Source organism: Mustela erminea, chromosome 1, assembly GCF_009829155.1.
Source record: "Mustela erminea isolate mMusErm1 chromosome 1, mMusErm1.Pri, whole genome shotgun sequence".
Taxonomy (NCBI): domain Eukaryota; kingdom Metazoa; phylum Chordata; class Mammalia; order Carnivora; family Mustelidae; genus Mustela; species Mustela erminea.
In genome coordinates this window covers 58,780,975-58,807,306 of record NC_045614.1, presented here as the reverse complement: position 1 = coordinate 58,807,306, position 26,332 = coordinate 58,780,975, and the positions used below count along the sequence as shown (strand labels likewise).

Sequence of the window (26,332 nt, the reverse complement as noted above, 5' to 3'; positions counted from 1 at the left end):
GAGTCGCCTCCCGGGCTCCGGAGGGTCACGTGAGCCGGTTTTCGCGCGAAAAGTGGTTGTTGCTGGAGTGCCGGCGGGGAGCGTGGTACTGCTGCGATGGCGGTGAGCGCGCGGGGTTTCCCCGGCGGGCTGCGGGCCTGCGGTGCGGGACGGAGGCGCAGGCGGGGGTGGGGGCCGGCGGCTGGTCCTGGCGAGTCGGCATGTCCGCGGGGGCCGGGGGCGTGGGCGGGCCGGGCGCGCGCCGGGACCCGGGGCGAGGGGCTGCGCGCTTCTAGTCCTCAGGCCCTCACCCTACTCCGCCCCATCCGGATCGGGCCTCCAGATGGGGTTGGGTCCCTGGGCTCTGGTTTGAAGCGGATTTCTCTCCCATACTGCTCCCTTGCGGACCCCCGAACCGCTCGAATCCCCGGGGATTCGGGGAATGCCTCCTCTTTCCTGCCCTCCAAGCTGGGAGCCCCGAATTCCGTAACCCGCGCTCAGTGGCCGACTTGGCTACTATCATTTACTCACTCCGCAAATGTTTGTGGGGCTCCCTCCCTGTGTTTGGCGCTGGGTTTAATACAAGATGGATAAGGCCCCGCATCTTCGGCCACGTATTATTGTAGTGGTTTTTTGTCCCTTTGTTTTATATATTGTTTTTCCCCTCCACCAGCCTGTACATTCCAGATCTCTTATGCTTTGGTCACTGTCGTGTTTCGTCTCCTTTTGCAGTGGCTTGCATATTGTGGGTGGGAAGGCATGCTTACAGGAGAGAAAGGCTGGAGGAGTAGAGGGATAGGTACACAGATAAATAAGGTATTCTTAGTGACTTGTCATGGAGAAAACACTGGGAAATGTCAGTGCCTGGAGTATTTGAGTAAGTGATATTTGAGCTGGTTCCTGTATGTCTAGAAGCCATTGGCTCTGAGAGCTTACAGGAGGGCGTTCCAGGCAGAGGGAACCTGAGATGCAAAGTCCTGAGGCTGGAGGGCTTTGGAGTGTCAGGGGACAGAGTCACAGGTGGAGAGGGCTGCCTTAAAGGATATTAAGTCAGCCCTCACCTCGGTCCTCTCCTGCAGGAATCATCAGAATCCTTCACGGTGGCCTCCAGCCCAGCCCGGCGGCTTCGAAGTGATCCTCTCACCTCCAGTCCTGGGCGAAGTTCCCGTCGCACAGATGCCCTGACCTCCAGCCCTGGCCGTGATCTTCCCCCCTTTGAGGATGAGTCTGAGGGACTTCTAGGTACAGAGGGACCCCTGGATGAAGAGGAAGAAGATGGAGAGGAGCTTATCGGAGATGGCATGGAGAGGTATTTGCATGCAAGGCCGAGCATTCAGATAGTTTTGCTGAGCACCCATGGTGTGTCCAGTGACCTTGCTTTGGGTACTGGGGAGGCAGAGGAATCCGTATCCTTGCCTATGAGTGCACCTTGATGCAGGACCTAGGGGGAGGCAAACAGGTCCAAGGAACCATAACATAGGCCTGAGTAACTTGCAGTATAATACATAGTCCTGGGTAAACCTTGGCTCTGTAAGATGTACCCCTCAGGGGACGCAAGGAGTCTCTCCTGTGGTGGACCACATCAGGGATGCTGAGATTGACTTGGAAGAACAGGAAGCAAGCAGCTGAGTGTTACTGAGCAGTTGCAACTTAAAAGCAGTGTTGGGGGTGGAGGCTGGTGAATCAAGATTTCAGTGCATTTCAGCAAACATTTATTATGCCTAATCTGTACCAGGCCCTGGGTTAGATTGTTTCACACTTATTAATAAAAATACAAACACTTAGGGGCGCCTGGGTGGCTCAGTGGGTTAAAGCCTCTGCCTTCGGCTCAGGACATGATCCCAGGGTCCTGGGATCGAACCCCGCATAGGGCTCTCTGCTAAGTGGGGAGCCTGCTTCCTCCCCTCTCTCTGCCTGCCTCTCTCACTACTTGTGGTCTCTCTGTCCTGTCAAATAAATAAATAAAATCTTTAAAAAAAGAAAAATACAGGGGTGCCTGGATGGCTCAGTGGGTTAAGCCGATGCCTTTGGCTCAGGTCATGATCCCAGGGTCCTGGGATCGAGTCCCACATTGGGCTCTCTGCTCGGCAGGGAGCCTGCTTCTTTCTCTCTCTCTTTCAGCCTGCCTCTCTGCCTACTTGTGATCCCTGTCTGTCAAATAAATAGATAAAATCTTTTTAAAAAATAAATAAATAAATAAAATACAAACACGTATTAAAGGTTTTGAGACTCGGTGGTAAGGTCATGGAGTAGGCTATGCAAGGGAGCAAGGTTAGAGTTCTGCTGCTCTGCCCCATATTTACAACCAGGATTTGGTAGATATACTGCTGGTAGAATTGTTTGAATCCCCACAGCCTTATGAAGACACTCTTTTGGGGCCTTCTTTGACTCTGACTCTGGGGTTCCAAACATGGGGTGTAGGAGAATACCGTACAGGCTTTCCCACGGTCCAAGGCGGGTTGGTGGTTGTGAAGCGATGGTGATCTCTGTGAGCCACCGGAGAGACTTGCAAGGGCTCCCTAGGCCTTTCGGGTCTTTGCATTAAATATCATCGCCCAGGTGATTGTGGATGTGCCATATACCCCACACTCTGGAAGGAATCGGGAGCCTTTGGACAAATCAGCTCCAAAGTGTTAAATGAACATACGTTTTGAATTCTCTTCAGCATACATCTAGGGATGAGATCATTGGCTCGTATTTTAACTCTGTAGTTCACATTCTGAGGAACTCCTAGACTGTTTTCTGAAAGAGAGCCACCATTTTATGTTCCCACAAGTGGTGTATGAGGCTGCAAATTCCTCCAGTTCTTGCTGACACCTGTTATTTTTTGGGTTTTGGTGATAGCTATCCCAGTAGGTGTGATGTGATGTCTCATGGGAGTTTTGGTTTCCATTTCCCTGGTGGTTAATGACGTGGAACATCTTTTTATGTGTTTATTGGCCATTTGTATATCTTTGGAGAACTGTCTGTTAAGATCTTTCGGCCATTTTATGATTGGATTGCTTGATTTTTTTTTTTTTTTATTATTATCGAGTTGTAAGAGGTTTTAAAATTTTATTCTGGGTACAGTTCCTTTACCAGATACATGATTTGCAAATATTTTCTTTTCACTTTTTTTTTAATGGTGTCTTTTGAGGCACAGAAGTTTTTTTTAAATTTTGATAAAACCTAATTATTAATTTTTTTAAAGATTTTATTTATTTGACACCGTGAAAGAGGGAACACAAGCAGGGGGATTGGGACAGGGAGAAGCAGGCTTTCCGTGGAACAGGGAGCCCGATGGAGGGCTCGATCCCAGAACCCTGGGATCATGACCCAAACCGAAGGCAGACACTTAACCAACTGAGCCACCCAGGTGCCCCATTTATTAATTTTTTTATGGACTGATTAGAATTTCACTGGGGATGGAGGACATCTCATGTGACTCAAAATTTTCTTTTTTTTTTTTTTTTTTTTTTAAAGATTTTATTTATTCATTTGACACAGAGAGATCACAAGTAGGCAGAGAGGCAGGCAGAGAGAGAGAGAGGAGGAAGCAGGCTCCCCGCGGAGCAGAGAACCCGATGCGGGACTCGATCCCAGGACCCTGAGATCATGACCTGAGCCGAAGGCAGCGGCTTAACCCACTGAGCCACCCAGGCGCCCGACTCAAAATTTTCTTAAAAGAGTCAGACAGATACCTTTTAACTGAGAGCATTTAAGAATTCAGAAATGGGTCAGCCCACACATTTACCTGGCTCCTATAGGATCTGTTTCTGGCATCAACAATATGGAATTACTTATTCTGAATTTATTAAAAAAAAAAAAAATAGCCTGTCCCCCCAGTCACCATTTACCCTGAAAAATTGGAGAATTCCAGAGGATTATCTTGGGGAGGTAGTGTGGTATTAGGGAACGAGCCTGCAGGTTGTGGTTGGACCACATTTTGACACCGAGCTCTGCTGAGTGGCTCTTGGCAAAAGCCCTATCATCCTCATTTTTCCTCATCTTTCAGATAGAGTAATGATGTCTCCTTCCCAGAATTGTGGGGAGGAGAGCCGTCCTTGCTCTCAGTGGGTTCTTTGTCTAGACAGCATTCCCCTTCACATACCTGCCCAGGGACATCGTGGAAAACGAGGCCACGAGGCCTTGGAGAGGTGTTGGAGTAGCTGAGAGGGTTAATTGAGTGGGCGGGCGTTTCTGAGAGGCTGGTTTGGCTGATGTTAATAGAAAACCTTCCCAGTACTTCAAGGGGTTTGAGGCAGCATTGTCTTGGGGGTGGGGGGTACAGGGAGAATTTGTTGGGAAGTTGGTGTCAGCTGTCTGAAGGGCCTTTCTGCCTGAAGGTTTTGTGGTTCCTCAAATTCCTATTTCTGACTGGATGCTCAAAGCTGTCTGGAGGTCCCTCTCCCCGTTTTTATGGTGGTAAACACACATAACACAGAATTTACCATCTTAACCATCTTCACGTGTCCAGTTTGAGGGCGTTGAGTTCACTCTTGTTGTGAAACCATCTCCAGCACTTTCTTATGTCCCCAAGCTGAATCCTACAGTGTTTGTCCTTTGTGTGGCTTAGTTCACTGAATCCATTGTCCTCAAGATTCGCCCACAGTCAGACTTTCTTCCTTTTGAAGACTGAGTGATACTCCATTGTATGCACAGAGCACACTTTGTCTCTGTTGGAGATCCTTTTGGAGCCTTTTGTATTTCTAGCTTGGAGACTCTTAATGGCCTGGGCAGGCTGGGGTTCCCGAGTCTTCTGAAGCAGGCCCAGTTCCTGGGGCGGCTTTTGTTTTGTTTTTTATACTAACGGTCTGTTTGGGGGCTCCCTCAGGGACTATCGCGCCATCCCGGAACTGGACGTCTACGAGGCTGAGGGCCTGGCCCTGGACGACGAGGATGTGGAGGAGCTGACAGCCAGTCAGAGGGAGGCGGCAGAGCGGGCCATGCGGCAGCGTGACCGAGAGGCCGGCCGGGGCCTGGGCCGCATGCGCCGCGGGCTTCTGTATGGTAGGCTCCAATGTCTGTACCTCCAAGGGTACCTCCAAGCTTCCAGAGCCTTGGGGCACTGGAAAGGGAGTTCTGGGGAAGGCAGATGGAAGGTGGTGGGAAAATTTCACTGGAGGGTGTCTGTTTGGCCCCCAGACAGCGATGAGGAGGACGAGGAGCGCCCCTCCCGGAAACGACGCCATGTAGAGAGGGCCACAGAGGACGGCGAGGAGGATGAAGACATGATCGAGAGCATCGAGAACCTGGAGGACCTCAAAGGCCACTCTGTGCGTGAGTGGGTGAGCATGGCAGGCCCACGCCTGGAGATCCACCACCGCTTTAAGAACTTCCTACGCACCCATGTGGATGGCCATGGCCACAACGTCTTCAAGGAGCGCATCAGCGACATGTGTAAAGGTGCGGCTCCTGTGTGTCCCCGCTGCCTCTCCACTCGCTGCCGTCCGCCTTGCCGATTCTTCCCTGGGGGGTCATTCCCTTGGGCCTTCAATTGCACGTTGACTCGAGATGTGAAGTGCAGGGAATACTAGGCCCCTTGCCCATGGCTGGACAGGAAGTGGCACCTGCAGCCCCAGATGTCCGTCCTCGGGCAAAACACAAAAAGCACTGCATGTCTGTGCTAGGGACGGTGCTATCCAGGAACAACATCCGGACCACAGAAGCATTGTTTGACGTACTTAAAATGTGGCAGGTTTAATGTCAAAGTCTGGATTACTACTTCAGGTAGAAAGTAGCACATTTCTGTGGGACAGGAATTACATTTAAAAAGAGGCTTGTGAATCTTTCTGCTATTGTCCATGTCGCTCCTTTTTGTCTCGTATCTGATGTGGTTTATTCATGGGTTTCCTCCTCGGCCCTTTTAGGCATTTTGAGTTTGCGGCCCTTCTGTGAGAGGCCCCGCATGTATCGTTTCACGTAGTGTGACTTCCTACATTGTGCGGTGTTGCATTTTACAGATTGGGAAGTTGAGGCATAGGATGTGTCACTTACTGCCAGAGCCACACAGCTAAAGCAGGGCAGGCTTCAAAGTTGGGGCTGGGGCTTCCAGCTCCAGGTCAAGGATTGGAGGGGGCAGGTAGGCCTGCCTCATTGCACAGGGAGAGGGATGTCACCTGCCATGTCCCCTGCCAAGCTCTGTGCTCAGTCTCTCTTCCCTCCTGCAGAGAACCGCGAGAGCCTGGTGGTGAACTACGAGGACCTGGCGGCCCGGGAGCATGTCCTGGCGTACTTCCTGCCAGAGGCGCCTGCAGAGCTGCTGCAGATCTTTGACGAGGCTGCACTGGAGGTCGTGCTGGCCATGTACCCAAAGTACGACCGTATCGCCAGCCACATCCACGTGCGCATCTCCCACCTGCCTCTAGTAGAGGAGCTGCGCTCGCTGAGGTGAGCCGGGGGCTGGGCAGGAGCTGAGACCCCGGGGCCAAGGAGCCCCCACTCACCACCGGGCCCTCTGGCTTGGACCAGCTGTGGTGCTGTGGATCTGGCGGTCTCCCAAGTTTTCCTGGACCCACTTCACGTCAGACGCTGATCTCTGGAGGCCACGGGTCAGGCTTTGGCCTCCAGTCCTCTGAAGGGCCCTCCTGTCTCCACAGGCAACTGCACCTGAACCAGCTGATCCGCACCAGTGGTGTGGTGACCAGCTGCACGGGCGTCCTGCCCCAGCTCAGCATGGTCAAGTACAACTGCAACAAGTGTAACTTCGTGCTGGGGCCCTTCTGTCAGTCCCAGAACCAGGAGGTGAAGCCGGGCTCCTGCCCTGAGTGCCAATCAGCCGGACCTTTCGAAGTCAACATGGAGGAGGTAAGAGGCCGCGCCCACCAGTGGCTGCCCTTCCTATCTACCCTGGTCCCGCCCCGTGGCTAAGGCAGGTGCATGAGCTCAGCAGCCAGGGGAAACAAGGTGGACTTCTGTGCTGGCCACACCCTCAGGTGAACCAGAGCTCCCTGGCCAGCCTGCTTAGTTTGGCCTGTGGGCTGTTTTTCAAGAATTCGGGCCAATATATTTTTTTAATTTGTTTTTTTGTTTTGTTTTGTTTTAACATTTTACTTGTTTGACAGAGAGAGAGGAACCACAAGTAGGCAGAGAGGAGGTGGGGTTGGGGGGAAGCAGGCTCCCTGTTGAGCAGAGAGCCTGATGTGGGGCTCAATACCAGGACCCTGAGATCATACCTAAGCTGAAGGCAGAGGCTTAAGCCACTGAGCCACTCAGGTGCCCCACGAGCCAATATTTTAAAACGAGGCCATTTTGCTTAAAATGTCGAAGTTAATGGTTTTTCTTTTTAAAAAAAAAAAAAAAAAAGGCAGGGAAGCTCTGGCAAAACTGGGCTCACTTCTCATTCAGCTAGATCCTTAGTAAGGCACCTGCTTTCCCATCCCTCACTCCCATGGGGCTTTCCCTTGGCATTTCTGGTACCTGCCTCTCGGTGGGGGGCTCTAGATCATAGCTAAGACATTGCTGCACTGGATTCAGGAGGCCCTGCTTAAAGCTGCTGGGCCATTTGCCTTTGTGTTTAAATGGTTTCTTCTGTAGAGTTGGGGTCATCGCAGTACCTGCGGGGGGGTGGGGGTTGCCCAGACCCCTTTATTGCCTTGCGGCCGTGAATGCTGGCTGCCACGCTCCCAGCACTCTGCACTTCTGTGAAGTGCGCTAGCTGGGACCTTCTTACCAGAAAGCTCCTGAGAGTTCCTGCTTGTGGCAGCCCACAGCCGAAAACAGACCTGCTCAAAAGCTCAGGTGCACCTTGCCCTGGGGAGGGTGAGCCGACTCCTTGCCCAGAGTCTTCCCCTGCCTGCTTTGCGCATCCTCAAGAATCCACTTGCCCTGGAAGCTCCTTGAGAAAGCTCTGACACAGGAGCAGGGTTTCAGGCTCTGCTTCTACATGAGGAATACCTACAGCTCAAGTTTCTGGAGTACTTGCAAGGCCCCTAGTGGGTGGGTGATGTATAGTTCAGTTTTCCTCATACCTTTTGAGGCAAGTGGCATTATTGACCCTGAAGTCACCCAGCTAGAAAGAGGCCCAAAAGATTAGAGCTCTGGCATTTGGATCCAGAGCACCTGCTTTTAACTGCTGCATTATATGGTCTCTCCTCTAGACTATAAATAAAATAAGGGACATTAATTAAATTGCACGGCACGACATTGCCATGTAATGTTTGTCCACAGAGTCCACACTTGGTGGAGCTCACTGTCTTGTTGGGCATTGATTTGAGTGCTTTTGATGTATGGCATGACTTATTTATTTTTTTTTTTTTTAAGATTTTATTTACTTGAGAGAGAGCATGCATGAGTGGAGGTCAGGGGTGCAAACTGTCTGCCACACATGGAGCCCCATGTGGGGCTCACGCCCAGGACCCAAAGATCGTGGCCTGAACCAAAGGCAGATGCTTAACTAAGCCCCCCAGGCTTCTCTGTATGACGTGATTTAATCTTCACTGTGAGATTGCTCTTAGAGCGTTAGCATTCTCATTCTGCAAAGAAGATATAGAGTGGGGACATCGCTTCCCCAGCATCACACAGCTGAAGCCACGGAGCTAGGGTTTGAACTCAGGCAGTGTGGCTTTGGCATCCATATGCACTAGTGCTCGGCTACAAGCAGGTGCGTGACTGTCTAGCAGTAAGGATGCACCCACAATGGTAGAGGCGAGAATGGGGACTGTCCATGTGTCAGTCACAGCAGTCTCATCCTCTGCTGGCTTCAGCTCTCCGTTTTCTGGTTCATTGATGAAGATCGGAATTCTGTCTGTTCTCCTTACACATGGGGCCATGACCAGGGTCAGGTGACGTAGCAAATCCGGGCTTAGAAGAGTGCAAAGTCAACCATACAGAGACAGGTTCCTGTGACCTTCTGTTTGTCCCACGCAGACCATCTATCAGAACTACCAGCGCATCCGAATTCAGGAGAGTCCTGGCAAAGTGGCGGCCGGCCGGCTGCCTCGTTCCAAGGATGCCATCCTCCTTGCCGATCTGGTGGACAGCTGCAAGCCAGGAGATGAGATAGTAAGTGGCCCAGGAGCAGGCCTGGAGGGAGACGAGTTGCTTAGGACATCAGCATGAGCATCTGTGGTGCAGAAAGGGTTGCTGGCCGCGGGAGGAGTAGGCTGAGTTCAGTTCTCCGGTCACTGGGAGGAGAAGAGCCTTGCCTCTTGGGTCGGAATGTAGGGAGGAGTAGTTTTGCTTTGGTCTGGGTTACTCATCTCGTCTGGCAGGAAGGAGTTGAGAAATCAGATGATGGCAGTAGCAGGGAAGAGGACCTTGCCCCTGAGCCTAACCCTAGACTGGCCCTCTGGGTTGTCTCCCTCTCTCAGGAGCTGACTGGCATCTACCACAATAACTACGATGGCTCCCTCAACACGGCCAACGGCTTCCCTGTCTTTGCCACTGTCATCTTGGCCAACCATGTAGCCAAGAAGGACAACAAGGTCGCCGTGGGGGAACTGACAGATGAAGACGTGAAGATGATCACCAGCCTCTCCAAGGACCAGCAAATCGGGGAGAAGGCAGGTGGAAGTCCGGGCAGGGTTGTCATGCTCCCAGAGGAGGCCCAGAACATGGTGCTGATTCCCGGGTCCTAGGATCTGGGCTCTGTCCATTCTTTCCCTTCCTGGCATCAGCTCGGTAACCGTGCCTTGACCAGGGGGTGCCTGTGCTTTGGGGGAGGAGCTGGAGTGCTGGATTCGGGTACCGACCCCTCAATGGGATGGGGCTGTGATGAGACATCAGTGGGTTGGGTCGAGCCCAGGCTCAGAGCTGAAACGGACAGAGCATTAGGAATAATTCGTCTCGTGAGCATGTCCCTTGGTGTCAGACTCCTACCGACACTGGTTTCTCCAGGAGGAACTCTACCCCAAGGGGGTTTTAGGCTTTTCGGTTTTTGTAATAGTAGATGTTTTTGCCAAAGGTTGGAGAGCTAGGGATTAAAGAGCCAGAGCCTCAGTTCAGGTGACTCGGCAGGGGCTCCGTCTGACTTGATGATCATTCCCTTGAGGGCGGGGCCACATCTGGTGCACTCACCTTTGTCACCTCCACCTGGGCCACTGAGATTTGGGGTTTCAGCAGGAGAACTAGGGGTTTCCCCAGCCTTGGGATGACAAGAACTTCATTGTGCCAGTGTACTCAGTCCTTGAATACCTCATAGGGTGTTCTGCATCGTGGTGGAAGTCAGACACAGTCCTTCCCTTCCTGGGGCTTATAGTGAATTAGGATCCCCAATAGTAAAGTCTTTTCATGGGATCAGTAACATGGGAAGACAGCCACAGCCCGTGATTCTTTGCTTCCTGTTCTTCCCAGAGGAAAATTAGTACTAACACAATGCACATGATTTTGGACCCCTCACCAGTATTTGAGCCAGTTTCTCCAGGGCTGGTGATCCGGGCCTCGCTGCCTATGACCTGATGTGTGTCAGTTGTGTGCATGTGCGCCAGAGCTGCTAAAGGAGCAGTGTGTTTCTAGAACATTCTGTTAGTGCCCTCTTTACCTCTGCTTCAGTTCTTAGCCACTGCTCTCCCACTCTGTTGAGGAGACAGGAACAGTGGCAGATAGAGTGTGGGAGGTGGGGTGTGCTTGACTTAAGGCTTTGGACAGGGCAGGCCCTATGTGTGCCTTGTGCCCCGGACTTCAGAACTGCCCCCAGCGGCCCTAACATAGAAGGCTCTGCCACACTTCTGATAGCTGCTGTTTTGTCTGCCTCCTTGTCCATGAAGCTGACTGTGCCAGGCAGGCATGTCCCGGCGTCATGGTAGTGACTGTTCCAAGTTCAGTTACACTTGCACACTTATACCATGATCCCATCACGGTTGGAGATGGTGACTTCTAAACAGAGATCCTGGGGCACCTGGGTGGCTCAGTGGGTTAATCGTCTGCCTTTGGCTCAGGTCATGATCTCTGGGTCCTGGGATCAAGCCCTGCACTGGGCTTTCTGCTTAGCAGGGAGCCTGCTTCTCCCTCTCTCTCTCTGCCTCTCTGCCTACTTGTGATCTCTCACTCTCTGTCAAATAAATAAAATAAATCCTTTAGAAGGATCTAGAGGGGATCCTTCTAGAGAGGATGAGATCTCTGTGGGACACTTTTCTAAGCCTCATCAGGGAAGGAAGGCTGTGTGATACCAGGGAGGGTTGATCTATACTGACTCCTTTAGACCACTGTCAGGGTGGGTATTTTCACTAAGAACTTGGACAAAGACAGGAACCATACTCGGTAGTTTTGGGGACAAACTGAGAGGAGGAGAGTGTTGTCACGAGGGGGCTTATTTGAACTATTTAAGCCACAGGTTTGCAATTTGATGGCCTGTGGGCCATCTGCGGCTTGCTGATGGGTTTTGTTGGGTTGGTGGGTGGTTCTGTGTTTCCTTTTCTTTTGGTTTGCTTTTATTTTTGAAGTAATTATCGTCCTCTAGGCATTGAGATGCCACAGAAAAATCTGGAAGCCCTGGTTTGTGACCATCCAAGCATCTGCCATTGCTAGGTCTTTGATTCTGTCTAGTGATGACTGATGGGAGAGCTGAGGGCAGCTGCCCTTGCCGACAGGACATGCTCCCTGCCATCTGTCCTCGCCACCCCCTGCTCCCTCCTCTGCAGCCTGATGAACTCAGCTTGCCTTCCTGTCCATTTGGTTTTTGTGGGCCCTGGCCACTGACAGGTAGAAATCATAAAGGGGTAAGTGCCTTCCCTGCCTAGCACTTAGATTTTAAAGGATAATCAGTCTGGAGCCAGACTCCTTGGGTTTAGCTTTTGGCTTGATCCTCAGTTTGATCAGGTGAGGTGTAGGTACTCTACGGATGAGCTGACGGTAGGTGGTACCCCTGGGTAGAGCTGTCACAAGGGTTACATGGACATGTGCGCACGAATGCTGCACTAAGCGGCTAGTTATTGCATGTCAGTACAAAGTCTAAACTACTGGTACAAACACTGGATGGGCGTGCTGGCCAGGACAGTGGATGTTAAAAACTTTAAGAACCATAGGAGGATTAAAAATAGCTTTGGGGGACGCCTGGGTGGCTCAGTTGGTTAAGCAGCTGCCTTCGGCTCAGGTCATGATCCCAGCGTCCTGGGATCGAGTCCCACATCGGGCTCCTTGCTCAGCAGGGAGCCTGCTTCTCCCTCTGCCTCTGCCTGCCATTCTGTCTGCCTGTGCTTGCTCTCTCCCCCTCTCTCCCTCTGATAAATAAATAAAATCTTAAAAAAAAAAAATAGCTTTGGGGCACAGTAGACATTTCCTGTGCATTGTCTTGTGGTCCCAGTGGCTATGCAGGTGGGAACCTGGCCTCCCTTCATGGCAGGCTGTTCTGAGCTGGGGGATAGGGCAGTGTGTGCTGAGAATTAAAGAGCATGGGCTCCAGATTCAGAGGAATATGGGGTCATGTCCTGCCTCTCTCACTTAGGAACAGACAAAGTGACAAGAGCCTTGGTTTATTTCCTCCTTTTTGATGTGGGGGAACCCGGATCATTATGGGGGTTAAGTGGAATACTTCACGGCAGGTGTGTCATTTCTTGATAGGTCTGGGCTTGAGTTTACCTTTTTTTTTTTTTTTAAAAGATTTTGTTTATTTGAGATGGAGAGAGCACGTGGGGGAACAGAGGCAGAGGGAGAAGCAGACTCCCCACTGAGCAGGGAGCCCGACGTGGGGCCTGATCCCAGGACCCTGGTATCACAACTTAAGCCAAAGGAAGACGCTTAACCGACTGAACCACGCAGGAACCCCTGACTTTTCCTTTCTTCCTAGGGGGTACCTTCGCCTGTTACTCTCTCGGACCACCTGGTCGGCGACAGGCAGCATGAGCTTTAGCGTGGTGGCCTCCTTGTCCTCCAGACTCTAAGGATGCCTGTCTGGATGCAGTGGGTGATTTACAGGAAGGGAGCTGAGCTTGGGCAGCTGGTGCATGACAGGCAGGAAGGGAGCCTGCTGCTCTTGGTCCTGGAGAGAGACATTACCTCACCCTTGCAGGGGTGCCTGCTGTAGGAACAGCTTTGAGAATCGGTCTGGGTAAGGAGAGGTCAGGGACAGGCACCCTTGCACGCCCACAAGACATACAGGAGAATGAGACATCCATGGTGGCTTGTCTCTCCCGACATTCCCAGCACAGGTAGGGGTACAGTGGAAGAGGCCTGCATACTGAGCCCCAGAGTATCTACTTGACACCGTGTAGGTAATTTCTAGGTAGTAACCATGGTAACGGTCCTATAATGGAGGTGTCTTGGGTGCCCATTTTATTGATGAATAAACTGAGGCCTAGCTAAGTAAGCCACCATGTAGCATAGCTGCTGATGACAGAACTGGGATCTCCACCCAGGCAGTCTGGTCTGACTTCGCTCTGGTGACTACTCTCTGCTCCCTCTCCCTGTTACTGCAGCTCAGGAAGGATGTGTGTGTATGTGTGTGTGTTGGGGGCGGCGGGGTGGGGGGGCTTGGGTGTGTGAATTCTGTGACCACCTAAGCATGAGTCCTGGTCTGAACATCAAAACTTTATTACAGATACTCGCAGACATACGCATGGAGTGGTTACAGTGAACCCCACGTGTCCTACCCCTGGCTCCACCTGTGGCTGGAGTCGGACCACCCCTGTGTCCTATCTACTCGTGCCCAGTCCCCTCAACGACTGTAGACAGTTGCCCATGTGGCGTCTGGCCTGCAACTGTGGATCTCTAATGGGCTCTCCCTGTTGCACCGAACCACAGCACTGCAGCCACACTTTAAAAATGTTCGCGGTTCCGTGGTAGCAAGTATTTCGTTGGTGGCCACGTTTCCCTGATTATCCTACTTCTTTCTTTCTTTAAAAGTCTCTTGGTGTCCGTGTCCAAGGAAGGCCCACATATTGGGACCAACCGATCTGCCTCTTCAGTCTGTCTTCAGGTCCCCTCTCCCTCTCCTCTTTTTTTGTGGAAGAACATAGGTCGTTTGTCCCGTTGAGATTTTCGGTGTGGATGGTGCTGATGAGGTCTTTGTCGAACATGTTCCTGGGCTTCCTGTTTTTCTGTGAATTGTCACCGTGATGCACACGCTTAATCAGTCTCCAGGCTGATTTCTTTTTAGGTGGGCTCCGTGGCGAGATGGGCCAGTGGTCTGTGTTCCCACACGTCACCTCACATCTCCTTGTTTCCTTGTGGTTTTAGCCACTGCTGATGATCCTTGGCCAAACCCACTCACATTTATTAGGGCTTGTGAAATGACAGTCTTCTAACTCCAAATCCTCCTTCATTTATTTTTTGAAATGCTTCTACATAGAGAAACTTAGCTTTATTAACTACTGGACTATGCTCAGGTAGAGGTCCTATAGTAAAAGTAGGATCGTGCTTGATCCTTTCCCTTCACTGACCAATTTTCAAAATCACGAATGGTTCTCCTGAGGTGACCACTGAGTGTCATCACAGATGAGCAGACTTAAATGTCATCAAGGCTTTGGCGTTACGGTGACCATCCAGGTGATGCCTGGCTAGTTGCCAAGCGTGAAGCCCATCATCCTGAGTCCTATTGGTGTGACCCTGGGTCTCTGATACTTTATTCTTTATTTTATATAAGACACTGTGGGTTCTTTTTGCCCATTTCCTGCCCCAGACCTGGGATTGGCCATTTCTCCTAATAGCCCCGTGGGGAGTAGAATTTTCTTTCTGTGGGAAATAGTGTTTTGGGAGGCCAGCCTCTATGGGCATCAGGCCCCGATCTCCAGGCATCAATTAATGCAGTCCTACCTCCCCTTGGGCTAGGTTTTGTAGGAAACGTTAGGGCCAAGAAAAGAACCAGCCAAAGTGTCCAACTGGAAACTGACTTCCACCCCTGACTTATTATATAAAGTAACAGCAGCAGGCATGCCTGGCTCAGTACCAGCGGTACTGGCAGATTCAATTTCCAGAAGGACCTGCTGGTCACTCTTCCCCCTGGCAGCAGCGCCCAGTGGCCGTCCGCAGGATAAACTGCTGAGCCCTGACTCCAGCTCTAAGGACTGGATGTCTCCCACCTACCTTTATGCTTTCAGGGAGCCCCGAGGAAGCAGTTCTTCCCTCTGCCTGCTGGGCAGGTGGGACAACCAGATCCAATACAGTGTGGGGGTGGGTGGGCGCCCTCTTGATTTTCAGCACTGACTTTCCTGCTTCCAGGCTCCCTTTCCCCCGGGGCCTGCTGCATTACAAGCCACCTCGGCGTGACCTGTAAGGGGGAAAGGAGGTGCACGCAGTGCTTCTGTGGAGCCCCTCCGTGCAGGTGGCAGAAAGGTTGAGAACAGTAAAAGCGTGCAGGTGGAGATGGAAGCTGCTTCCTATTGGCAGGACATTTCTTTGTCTTCGCTGGTTCTGTCTTTAAAAACCACGCAGATTTTGAGATTCTCTTTCCTCTTCCCTGCCCTGTCTTTTTCTCTCAGGCACAAGTAGATGTCTCCGTAACTTACCAGTTGAAATGACGACTTCCCAATGGGCCCATTGCCTGAATGTTCTATATTTATCACGTTTGGCTACCACAGCATAGCCAAGAGCCAGGCGCTTGTGTAAACCTCTCACTTGGGGCCCACCCAGTCGGGGCCCACCCAGTCCTCTGAACTGGCTTGTGATACCTGTCTCCCATCTGAGGAGACCGAGGCTCAGGCAGTCACAGAGCCCAGGGGAGGGGTCTTGTTGCATCTGTGTTGTCAAAGCCACCATTGCACTGTTTCGTGGGCCTGGGCCTTCTTTCTGCTACCTTTGGGTAGTCCTTTCTGATGTATGACCAAAAAGGGGGTCCACCTGAGGTTCTGTCAGGCTGTGAAGTTCTGTGATTCTCAGGAAGAGCCAACTCATTGCCTGGCCCAAGGTCAGAGGGCAGAGCTTAGTGCTGGGGCCTGGTGGGACTTTGGCAGCTGTGGTGTGTGCACTCTGGGGCTGGAGACATCCCTGTTCGCTAAGATTGGAGCAGGTGGGGGAACATACCATGTGTGTGCGTGTTGACGGGGGGGTTGGCCCAGACTCAGAGCAGAGGCACCTCTTCTCACTGGCTCTTCCTCCCTTGCAGATTTTTGCCAGTATTGCTCCTTCCATCTATGGGCACGAAGACATCAAGAGAGGCCTGGCGCTGGCTCTGTTTGGAGGGGAGCCCAAAAACCCAGGTGAGCGGCATTGGGCACCACCCTCCCCTTCCTCAGTGTTGCGAGTATCAGACAAGACAGGACACTGGGTGCCTGGGGAGAAAGTACAAGTTAGCAGATGGCCAGACCACGTGTGGTTCAGTCGTTGTAGGGAGAGCGTAGCCCATGGCTGTGGCACCTTGGGCTGTTTTAGCTATAAAAATAATATGTTAATATGTAGAGGTAATTACACCCTCTTCTTAAATTGTCAGAAGCCACAGAAAGGTGGAGGTCCCCACTGACCACCATTTCTAGTCCAGTCCCCTCCTGGCGGGTCACTCGTGGACCTTTGTGTGGCCATTCACAAAGACTTATACATGTACTTACACAATGACACAGTTCCGTGGTGTGCATACGTTTCTGCTTATAAGCACAGTGTTTCCTGTGCCTGCGTTAAGTGACTGTGGAAAGTGCGCAGCTTACCTCTCCCTGCCCATGAGCTTATGTGGGGCGTCCTTTCTGCATCGGCATGTACTGAGCAGATTCATTCTCCTAAGCAACCGTATCAAGGTCCCCATAGCACAATGTACATAGCTGTTCGTCTCGCTGGAGATCAGTCTTTACTAGGGGCATCTTTAGGCCTGCTGCCCTGTGCCCCCATCACTCTGGGTTTGGTTCTCGGCAGTGGGATTGCTCGTCCTAGGGCCTTGTATCCCTTTCTAGAAGAGTATGTTTTGCCCTCAGCATAAGCAGCCTGAGAAATTAGGGATAACTCGGCTATGTCTTGCACCCCACGCTCCCTTTCATCCCCACTTCCGTCCTTGCCTTCTCCAGGGGGAAAGCACAAGGTGCGAGGTGACATCAACGTGCTCTTGTGTGGAGATCCCGGCACAGCCAAGTCTCAGTTCCTGAAATACATCGAGAAAGTTTCTAGCCGAGCCATCTTCACCACTGGGCAGGGGGCTTCGGCTGTGGGCCTCACGGCGTATGTCCAGCGGCACCCCGTCAGCAGGGAATGGACGTTGGAGGCAGGAGCCCTGGTTTTGGCTGACAGAGGAGTGTGTCTCATCGATGAATTCGACAAGGTGGGTCCTTAGGCTATAGGATTCGGGATGTGTTGGCTTAGTCCTCAGTAGGGGAAACAGGTTTAGTGGGATAGCCGTTGGGGCCAAGCATCACGCATTTGAACCTCCTGTAGATGAATGACCAGGACAGAACCAGCATTCACGAGGCCATGGAGCAGCAGAGCATCTCCATTTCCAAGGCTGGCATCGTCACTTCCCTCCAGGCTCGCTGCACCATCATCGCTGCGGCCAACCCCATAGGTACGCCAGGCACGACAGCCGTGGGGGTAGGGGTGTGCCACAGGGAGGCCTCTCCTCAGGGAATAGAAGCTCGCAGTGTCCCTTGGCCAGTCCTGACATCTGAGGAAGGAACTGAACACCAGAAAACCTTTCTCTCTCCCATGGTTCTTGCTAGGGGCGCACAGAAGCAAGACTTGGGGTCTTTTGTTGCGCCATGTTCTCAGAACCACTTTTGAACATTTTCTTCAGAAGACAAGAGAAAAATCCAGTGCGTTGTCTCAGTTGGTTGTTGATCCCAGCCAGCATGTGTGGACAGAGAGACTGGTACCTTGCCCACCTTATTCTTGGTTTTTCCTGCTGGGAGTTGATTAGACGTTTAGTCTCAAGGCTGTTTCAGGCCAGTGCTCCAGGAAAGCCGTTTTCCATGTCTTGTCGAGAATACCTGGTAGATAGCAGGCACTAAGCCTTCCTTTCCCAAAGTCATCTTCCTCTCCTGTCGCTGAAGCAGCGTGAGATTGGCAAGAACTTTGTGCTCAGAAGAAGAGCAGGTCAAGGGAGCGTGCATCCTGATGGACAGGTGCCTTTGTGTTGCAGGAGGCCGCTATGACCCCTCGCTTACCTTCTCAGAAAACGTGGACCTCACAGAGCCTATCATTTCCCGCTTCGACGTCCTGTGTGTGGTGAGGGACATGGTGGACCCAGTCCAGGTACACCACCCCATGTCCCGGGCCTCATGCAGTGAGTTCCAGGAACCTTAAGTAAGGTGTGAGGGCCTGGGTCGTGTCAGGCGCGGAGATAGGGATGCTGCTCAGATGGTGGCGTTTGACCGAAAGTCAGCCTGGTTTCTCTTTCCCTCATTGGCCCGTGTTCGCTGCCCCTCTGGCATCGCCCACTGTCTGCCACCGGGCCCTGCTGGCCCAACCGTGGGCTCCTACCTGCCTCTCACTGCATCCCTGCTGCAGCTGAGTCCTTGGCTTCTCTTGATCTGACCCAGAGTACTGCGGTCAGGATGTTGCCTTCCACTCCTACGCCCGTTTAAGGTCTTCTCTAGTTGGAGGCCAGCCTGTCTTCTGAAACACAGAAGGTGAATTAATGCCTTTTTTCCACTTGCTGGCAGCTTCCATTGTAACCAGCAGAGAATGCCCTGGGCCCCAAGAGGCCTCCTGGGCCTGTCTCTCCTCCTTGTTCCCTTCATTTCACCCACCCTGGCCACAGCTGCTGGGCCTCGGCTTGTCATCATACTCTTTTCTCTTCCCGGAAGTTCCTCCTAGATTGCTGACTGGCTGAGGCGCTCTGGCAGCCTCGGCTGGAGGGGTCTCCTCGGGCCCTCCCTCCTGGGCACATTCCTCTCTGTGGCTATTGGGAAAACTGCGCCTGTCCCCTCTGCTGTCCCTGAGAGGCAAGCTTGAGCTTTGTCATGTGCAGTGGTGACCTCCCCCCGCACCCTCTGCTGCCTGGCACATAGTAGACATCAGATGGTGCTGTTGCGAGAATGTCCTCCTCTGGCACCTGCAGCTTCCACTCCTTCCAGCGAGCCGGCTTTCTCCATGCCGGGTTACAAGACTCACCCTGCAACGTGCCCTCATCTGTCTTGTCTTAGGATGAGATGCTGGCCCGCTTTGTGGTTGGCAGCCATGTCAGACACCACCCCAGCAACAAGGAGGAGGGGCTGGGTGGCAGTGGCACCCAGGAGCCCGCCATGCCCAACACATACGGTGTGGAGCCCCTGCCGCAGGAGGTCCTGAAAAAGTACATCATCTATGCCAAGGAGAGGGTCCACCCGAAGCTCAACCAGATGGACCAGGACAAGGTGGCCAAGATGTACAGTGACTTGAGGAAAGAGTCCATGGTGAGGACCCAAGGCTCTGCCGGGCCTAGGGGAGTGGGGCAGGGCGCGCGCAGGGGGGATCTCAGCAGAAGCTTCTTTAGCTGTGCGGTCCATTCATCGAAGAAGCACTAGAGCTAGAATGCCTGTCCAAAATGATAACATGGATACCTTGACCACTTTGTTTCAGATGGAATGTAGATGTACGTGCATTTGTCTGTCTGGGTATGGGGCCAAGGTCTCCTGAGTGTTGGCCACTGGTTAGGTTCTGTGCTAACTTTGTGAATCTCACCACCTAAACAGGTGGTCTGAACAAGTATGCATTCTTTTTTTGTTGTTTTTTTGTTTTGTTTTTGTTTTTGTTTTAAGATTTTATTTATTTATTTGACAGACAGAGATCACAAGTAGGCAGAGAGGCAGGGAAGCAGGCTCCTCACTGAGCAGAGAGCCCGATGCAGGGCTCGATCCCAGGACCCTGAGATCATGACCTGAGCTGAAGGCAGAGGCTCAACACACTGAGCCACCCAGGTGCCCCGCTTATGTGTTCTTTTGTCGTGGAGCGAAATTTAATAATAGCAGCTAACATGCCGCTGGAATGCAGAACCCTTTTTTTTTTTAAAGATTTGTTTATTTCAGAGAGAGAGAGAGCTTGGGTGAGCGAGGGGAGGGGCAGAGGGAGAGAGTGAATCCCTGTACAGACTCCCTGACATGGGGCTCGATCTCATGACCCTGAGATCATGACCTGAGCTGAAATCAGGAGTGGGCCACTTAACCGACTGAGCCACCCAGGTGCCCTTGGATTGCAGAATTCTTGTGGATTGGTAGGTCTCACCTACCTAACCAAGAGAGCAGCTTATTTGTTTTTTTTATTCGTTTGTTTGATTTTTTTTTTTTAACCTTTCAACTTCATGAGGTCCTTGGAGAGCATTTGGCTTACTTTTTTTACAAACAGCTTTTTTTCTGCACACATCACACAGATATGTGCAGCACTCACATGAGATAGAAACAAGCACAACTGGTCACAGGCCTCTTGGACTCTGGGATGCACACAGTGAGCGGTGGGAGGGAAGGTGCAGGCGGGATGGCGCCAGGCCCCGAGCGTGTGGCCTATGTAGGAGCTGCTGGTAGCGCTACTTCTGTTTTCCTTGCCTCTGTCTCCGGCCTGAGGAGCCCTGACACCGTCCTTCCCCCAGGCCACAGGCAGCATCCCCATCACCGTGCGGCACATTGAGTCCATGATCCGCATGGCAGAAGCCCACGCACGCATCCACCTGCGGGACTACGTGATTGAGGATGATGTCAGCATGGCCATCCGCGTGATGCTGGAGAGCTTCATCGACACGCAGAAGTTCAGCGTCATGCGCAGCATGCGGAAGGTGGGTGGGAGCCTTGGCGAGGGACTGGGGGCATGGCAGCCATGGTGGGCATCTTGAGGCTCTGGATCTGGTCTCTGCTGTCCTACCTGGCTGCTCGGGCCAGTCGCGGGGTGAGCCGTGGTGGGGACTGGTCATCCTCTGGTAGCCTGGAGGGTCCTAGTGAGGAAGAGCGTCGCTTGACTTCGGCTGTCCTCTGCAGACTTTTGCCCGCTACCTTTCATTCCGGCGTGATAATAACGAGCTGCTGCTCTTCATACTGAAGCAGTTAGTGGCAGAACAGGTGACATACCAGCGCAACCGCTTCGGGGCCCAGCAGGACACTATCGAAGTGCCTGAGAAGGACTTGGTGGACAAGGTAGGGGCACAGCTGGGAGGGAGGGCTGCTTCCTGGGGAGCTAGCTGTCTGGCATCCCTGGGGGTGGGAAGTCCTTGCTGCATGGTAAAGCAGGCAGGCCTCGGATGGGAGCGATTCCTTAAATGTTCGTGATGTACCGAGCCCCGTTCTGTGTAGTTATACTTGACCGTGGTGAGCCCTGTTACTGCCATCCCGTCTCACAGAGGAGATAGACACACGGCAACTGAGGACAGAGCTTGTCCACGTTTACAGGCAGTGGCAGAGCTAAGATTTCAAGCCTCGTGTCTGTCTCCAGACCCCGACTCAGTTTACCCCCGCCAGGGATGGCCTTCAGACATGCACCAGCGCCATAGGCTTTGCTGCGGACCGGCTGGAGCTCATTTTCATGGCTCTCTTGATGTTTTCTCTTTTTAGGCTCGTCAGATCAACATCCACAACCTGTCTGCTTTTTATGATAGTGAACTCTTCAGGATGAACAGGTTCAGCCATGACCTGAAACGGAAAGTGATCCTTCAGCAGTTCTGAGGCTTGGGGCCATCCACAGCAGCTCGCTGAGATCCTGGCGGGGCCGACTTCACCCGCTCTCAGGCATACAACAGCTGACCACCAAGGGACCCCAGAGGGTGTATGGAGCCCCAGAGGGTGTATGGAGCCCTGCGGCTGAACCGCTCAGCTCCCACCACCACTTCCTGGGCTCAGGCAGGGCTGGGAATAAGGCCCTTTGTTTCTAATGCTCCACTCCCTGCCCTTCATGCTGTCCTATGTGGACACACTCTTCCAGTGTCCCTCTGTCACGTTCTTGGCAGCCCACCGCCTATGGGAGCTTGGTCTCTGCTTTGTCCCTTAGACCAGAGTCCCTTGTATTTTGGGTTCCACAGTCCATTTTAGATGACCGAGCATATGAGGGTGTTCCGAGAACTTGTTGCCCTCTTGGTGTGAGTTCTGGTCCTGGATGTTTCTATGCTTTGGCCAGAGAGCAAGTTCAAGGTATTTGTAGTGTGTTCCTGAACTCTGTCCCACAGGTTTCTCTGAGCTTCTGTGAGTAGAGAAAATGTGGGCAGAAGAGCATACAACGTGTGACATGGCCCCTTCCCCAGCCCTCAGCTTCCCCCCTGGGGCCAGGGGTTGCTTGGGTTGGGAGGTAGGAATGAGGCTTGTCCCTGATACCAGTTGTGCCTAGCCAGGACTGGTGGTCACCATTGCTGTGCTCGTTGGTTTTCTTTTACTAGCCAGTCCCCATTCTCTCGTTGTACATTCAATTTTGTTTCTGTAGTTTTTATTTTTAATAAAATAAAATCTAAACAGTGGTGGCTGTTAGTCTGAATTGTGTCTTCGTGTTATCACGCGGGCTTTCCTGCACTCTCCTTGAAGACCTTTCCCATTTTTCGTTTTTGGTGTTTGTCAGAGGTAGATTTGGCTGTAAGAGCTGTCTTATTTGTGGATGTGCAAAAAGCCAAAATGGTGTTGCTTTTCCTAGGGAATCCAGTTGGCAGTTGCTGCCTCTGTGACTTCTGTGGAATCCACAAGAACCAAAGAACAGACTTGTACACCTGAAGGGACTGGAGGAAATCTGGCCCTGCTTCCAAAGGGAGCCCCATTGTTCATCTCGACAGCATCGCCATCTGGCCTCTACCTGGAAACGCCCAGCTCCGATCAGCTGCCCTCAGGAGGGGTGGACACCTACCATTCTTAGTGTTTCTTACCTGAGGTGTAGCAGAAATGTCTCCTTACAGCTTCACTCTGGTTCAAATGATCCTTTCTGGAGACTTTCAGGATGAGTCCTTCCTGTGAAAGTCCTGCAGATGTTCAATGAACCTCTTGTTTGATTTCCTTATTCCGTTCCTTGCACATCTCCTGGTGAGTGATAAGGGGAAGGCCCTGAGGGATGTGGGGTGATCTCAAAGGAAGCAGTCAAGAATTGGGGAACTGAATTGGGGAGGGGTGGGATGAGGAAGTGTCCCCTGTAAATGTGAGATCTTTGGGAGGAAGAATGGGAAGGAGCCAGTCCCCAGGAAAAAGCAGTTGGTGTGGCTGAAGCTTGAGGGGTGGCGGGGAAGGGCTGGGGCAGGAGCTGGGCCTTGGAGGGCTTACAGCCTGAAAGGAAAGAGTCTCTATGCAGAGAACACATCTGTCACCAGATGTGTGGGTTCTCTACACCACCTCAATTCACTTCACAGTCCGACATTAGGTGTCCTACAGTTTTTTCCTTTAAAGATTATTTGAGAGAGAGTGCATGAGCAGAGGGGGAGGGACAGAGGGAGAAGGAGAGGCAAACTCCCCACCGACCAGGGAGCCCCAGACGGACATGGGGCTGGATCCCAGGACCCCTGAGATCATGACCTGAGCCGAAGGCAGACACTGAACCAACTGAGCCACCAAGGCGTTCCTGGGTGTCCTACGATATAAGGCAGCTCGGACACAATCTGGGATCAGCATGTAGACCCCTCAGGGTAAGGGCTCAGTCCTGTAGCACTGCACCCACTTCAGTCACTGGTTGCATGTAGTGGGGCCCCAGGTTTCCCACACTTAGGTTCAACTTGCCTGCAAATCACAGATTCCCACGGCCTGCCCCCAGGTTTGATAATTTGCTTTAACAGCTCCCAGAGCCCAGGACAGCAGTTAGCTTATTAGGACCGACGTAATTACTACATATTGAGGGATACAAATGATCAGTCAGAGGGAGAGAGACATGGGGGTGGGGGGTGGGATCCCAAAGAGTTCTGCATGCAGGAGCTTCTGTCCCTGTGGAGTTTAGGGAGGTGGCACCCTCCTGGCACATGGCTGTGTTCTTGTTTGCCAAGCCAGAAGATCCTCAAACCCCTTTAGTTAGGGGTTTTTCTGGAGGCTTCATTCCCTAGGCATGATGATTAAATCATTGGCCATTTGTGATTAGCTCAGCCTCTAGTCCTCCCCTCCCCAGAGGCCAGGGACTGGGGATGAAGGTTCCAACCCTTCCATCCCAGGGTTGGTTCCCAAGGCATCCTTGGGGGCTTTCCGAAAGTCACCTCTTTAAGCTCTTGTGTAATTGAAAGGGTTTGTTAGGAATAAGTAACGACGTTCTTTCCACCTTTATTACTTGGAGCTTTAGGAGCTAAGATAAAACTGAGATATTAGAACGAAAGATGCTCCTATCCTCCTATCACTTAGGAAATTATAAAGACGTCGGGAGTCGGGGGTGAAGACAAAATATGTATACTATACATTGTTCTGTTCTTTAGGAACCAAGATGAGAGATCTGATTGTTTTTTTCATTGAGATATAATTGATGCTTAAGATTCTATTGGTTTCAGACGTACAACGTGATTGGATCTTTGTACATGCTGCAGAGTGATCGCGGAGAGTCTAGTTAACATCCGTCACCCCACATAGCTACAGATGCTTTTCCTGTGATGGGGAATTTTAAGGACTCTTTTACTCCAAGCAACATTTAAATCCACCATCCAGCACTGTGAGCTATGGTCACAACGTTACAGGACAGTATCACATGGGCCTAATTAGGGCTTGACTCTGACTGCTGGAGCCAGCCCTTGAGGGGTGGTAAGCCGGGGAGTAAAAGGGTTCCATGTATTTTACAGGGGCTCCTCCTGGGCCCTGTCGACTGCCGGGAGAAAGGAGGAAGAGGTGAGCGGAAGGCTCTGGAGCCACCTGCCAATGTCAGTGGTCTGAACTAGGGGGTGGAAGAAGGTGGATGCCTTTTAGCTGGATTTTGCAATTTCAGCAAGATTTATTGACGGATAAGAAGAGGGAGTGGGAGAAAAGAAGAAATGGTAGATAATGATGACCAGGTTTCCTCACTCGATAAACAGATTAAGGTTTAGTGGGTAGCTTCGCTGTGGGTGTGTTGGCTAGAAATGCCTTGTAGACGTCAAGTAGCATTGTGAACTTTGCAGGCAGATTTGAGTCTGGACTGCTGATAGAGTTTCGGGCATGAGCTATAATCATCTGACAGCCGTCACAGTGGGACTGGGTATAATCACCCAGCAGAGCACGATGAGAAATGAGCACCGAAGGAGACTTGAGGGCCCATTATCTGAACCAGTGAAGGACACTTAGGAGTAGGCAGAAGGCAGGAGGAAAATGATGTGCTTACGGAAGCCAGAAGAAAGTAATTCAGGAAGGTTGAGGTCAGTTGGGGCCAACATAGCTGTACATTCAGGTGAAATGACAAGCCTGTCCACCGTACCAAGTTTCATTGCATCTAAGATGCCATCTATTATAAAAATCACCGTTATTTTATGTGCTGCTAAGACAAAAATGCTAACATTTAGAATGATTAGATGCCATCAACCATAACACATCCCAGCTTAGAAATGCTGGGGAATTGTTTCAAATAGGCATCTTAAGTGGAAATGGGGTATTTATGGTAACATGGAGGCTGGCAGTGACCTTGAGCGGTTTTAATGCACTGTTCATAGAATAAGGGGGGATTAAGTGGTAAAGCAATAGAAGTTCATAATAAGAAAAGTCTTGGGAAGTTTGGCTCTGACGGGGGAACAGGGAAATGGGCAATTGGCAAGATGTATAGGGTCAAAAGAGTTCATGTATTTTAGAACTGGATAATCAAAGTTTGTATTCACACAATAAAAGAGTTTACTAATGGATTAGTCTGAAACATGACTGTGAGTGAAAAAACAAGATGCCAAAGGATATGATCCCAAGTATGTAAAATTGAAAAGTATACTGATATTATGTACTGTTAATGGGTGTGCTTGTGTTAAAGATAATACAAAACAGGAGTTCCTGGGTGGCTGTCCGTTAAGTGTCTGACTCTTGATTTCGGCTCAGGTCACTATCTCAGGGTCATGAGATCAAGACCCACACTGGGCTCTATGCTCAGCATGGACTCTGTTTCAGATTCCCTCCTTCTGCCCTACCACTCTCCCCTGAACATTCTTTCTCACACAAAAGAAAAAAAAAAAGATAATATGAAGCATATGCTTATGTTCTTATGTTTTTTTATATAACAGGCTTATTGAGATAGAATTTACATACCATATGATTTAAAATGTACAATCCAATGGTGTTAACATATTTCAAGTTGTACAACTGTCATCATAATCAATTTTAGAACATTCTAGAATTTTAGAATATTCATCACCTCCCCAAAACCAATACCTAATAGTCAACTCCCCTCCCATTCTCTCCCCAGCCCGAATCAAACACTAATCCACTTTCTGTCTCTATGGTATGCCTATTCTGGACATTTCTTGTAAATGGAATCTTAACAATACACATGGTATTGTGATGGGCTATTTCCACTGAACATAATGTTCTTAATTTCCATCCTTACTGTAGTCTGTATAAGCTCTTCCTTCCTTTTCATGGCTGAATAACATCCCATTGGATGGATACACCACATTTTGTGTACCTGCTCATTGGTTGATAAGCATTTGGGTTGTTTCCACCTTTTCACTATTACAAGTCATGCGACCATGAATATTCCTGTAACGTGTTTTTGTATGGACACATGTTCTCCGTTCTCTGGG

General features: G+C 51.3%; 1 protein-coding gene across 1 annotated transcript; it reads left to right on the top strand.

Moving 5' to 3' along the window:
- Positions 1-3: 3 nt before the first annotated feature.
- MCM2 (minichromosome maintenance complex component 2) lies at positions 4-22,150 on the top strand. The gene is made up of 16 exons (XM_032338302.1): positions 4-102; positions 1,059-1,288; positions 4,793-4,968; positions 5,104-5,364; positions 6,129-6,348; positions 6,558-6,765; positions 8,827-8,961; positions 9,270-9,461; positions 15,935-16,028; positions 16,821-17,071; positions 17,185-17,311; positions 17,885-17,997; positions 18,891-19,139; positions 20,309-20,491; positions 20,691-20,846; positions 21,261-22,150. The coding sequence occupies exons 1-16, from the start codon at positions 97-99 to the stop codon at positions 21,369-21,371; spliced, it is 2,712 nt and encodes a 903-aa protein (XP_032194193.1). The 5' UTR covers positions 4-96; the 3' UTR covers positions 21,372-22,150.
- The last annotated feature ends 4,182 nt before the right edge of the window (positions 22,151-26,332 follow it).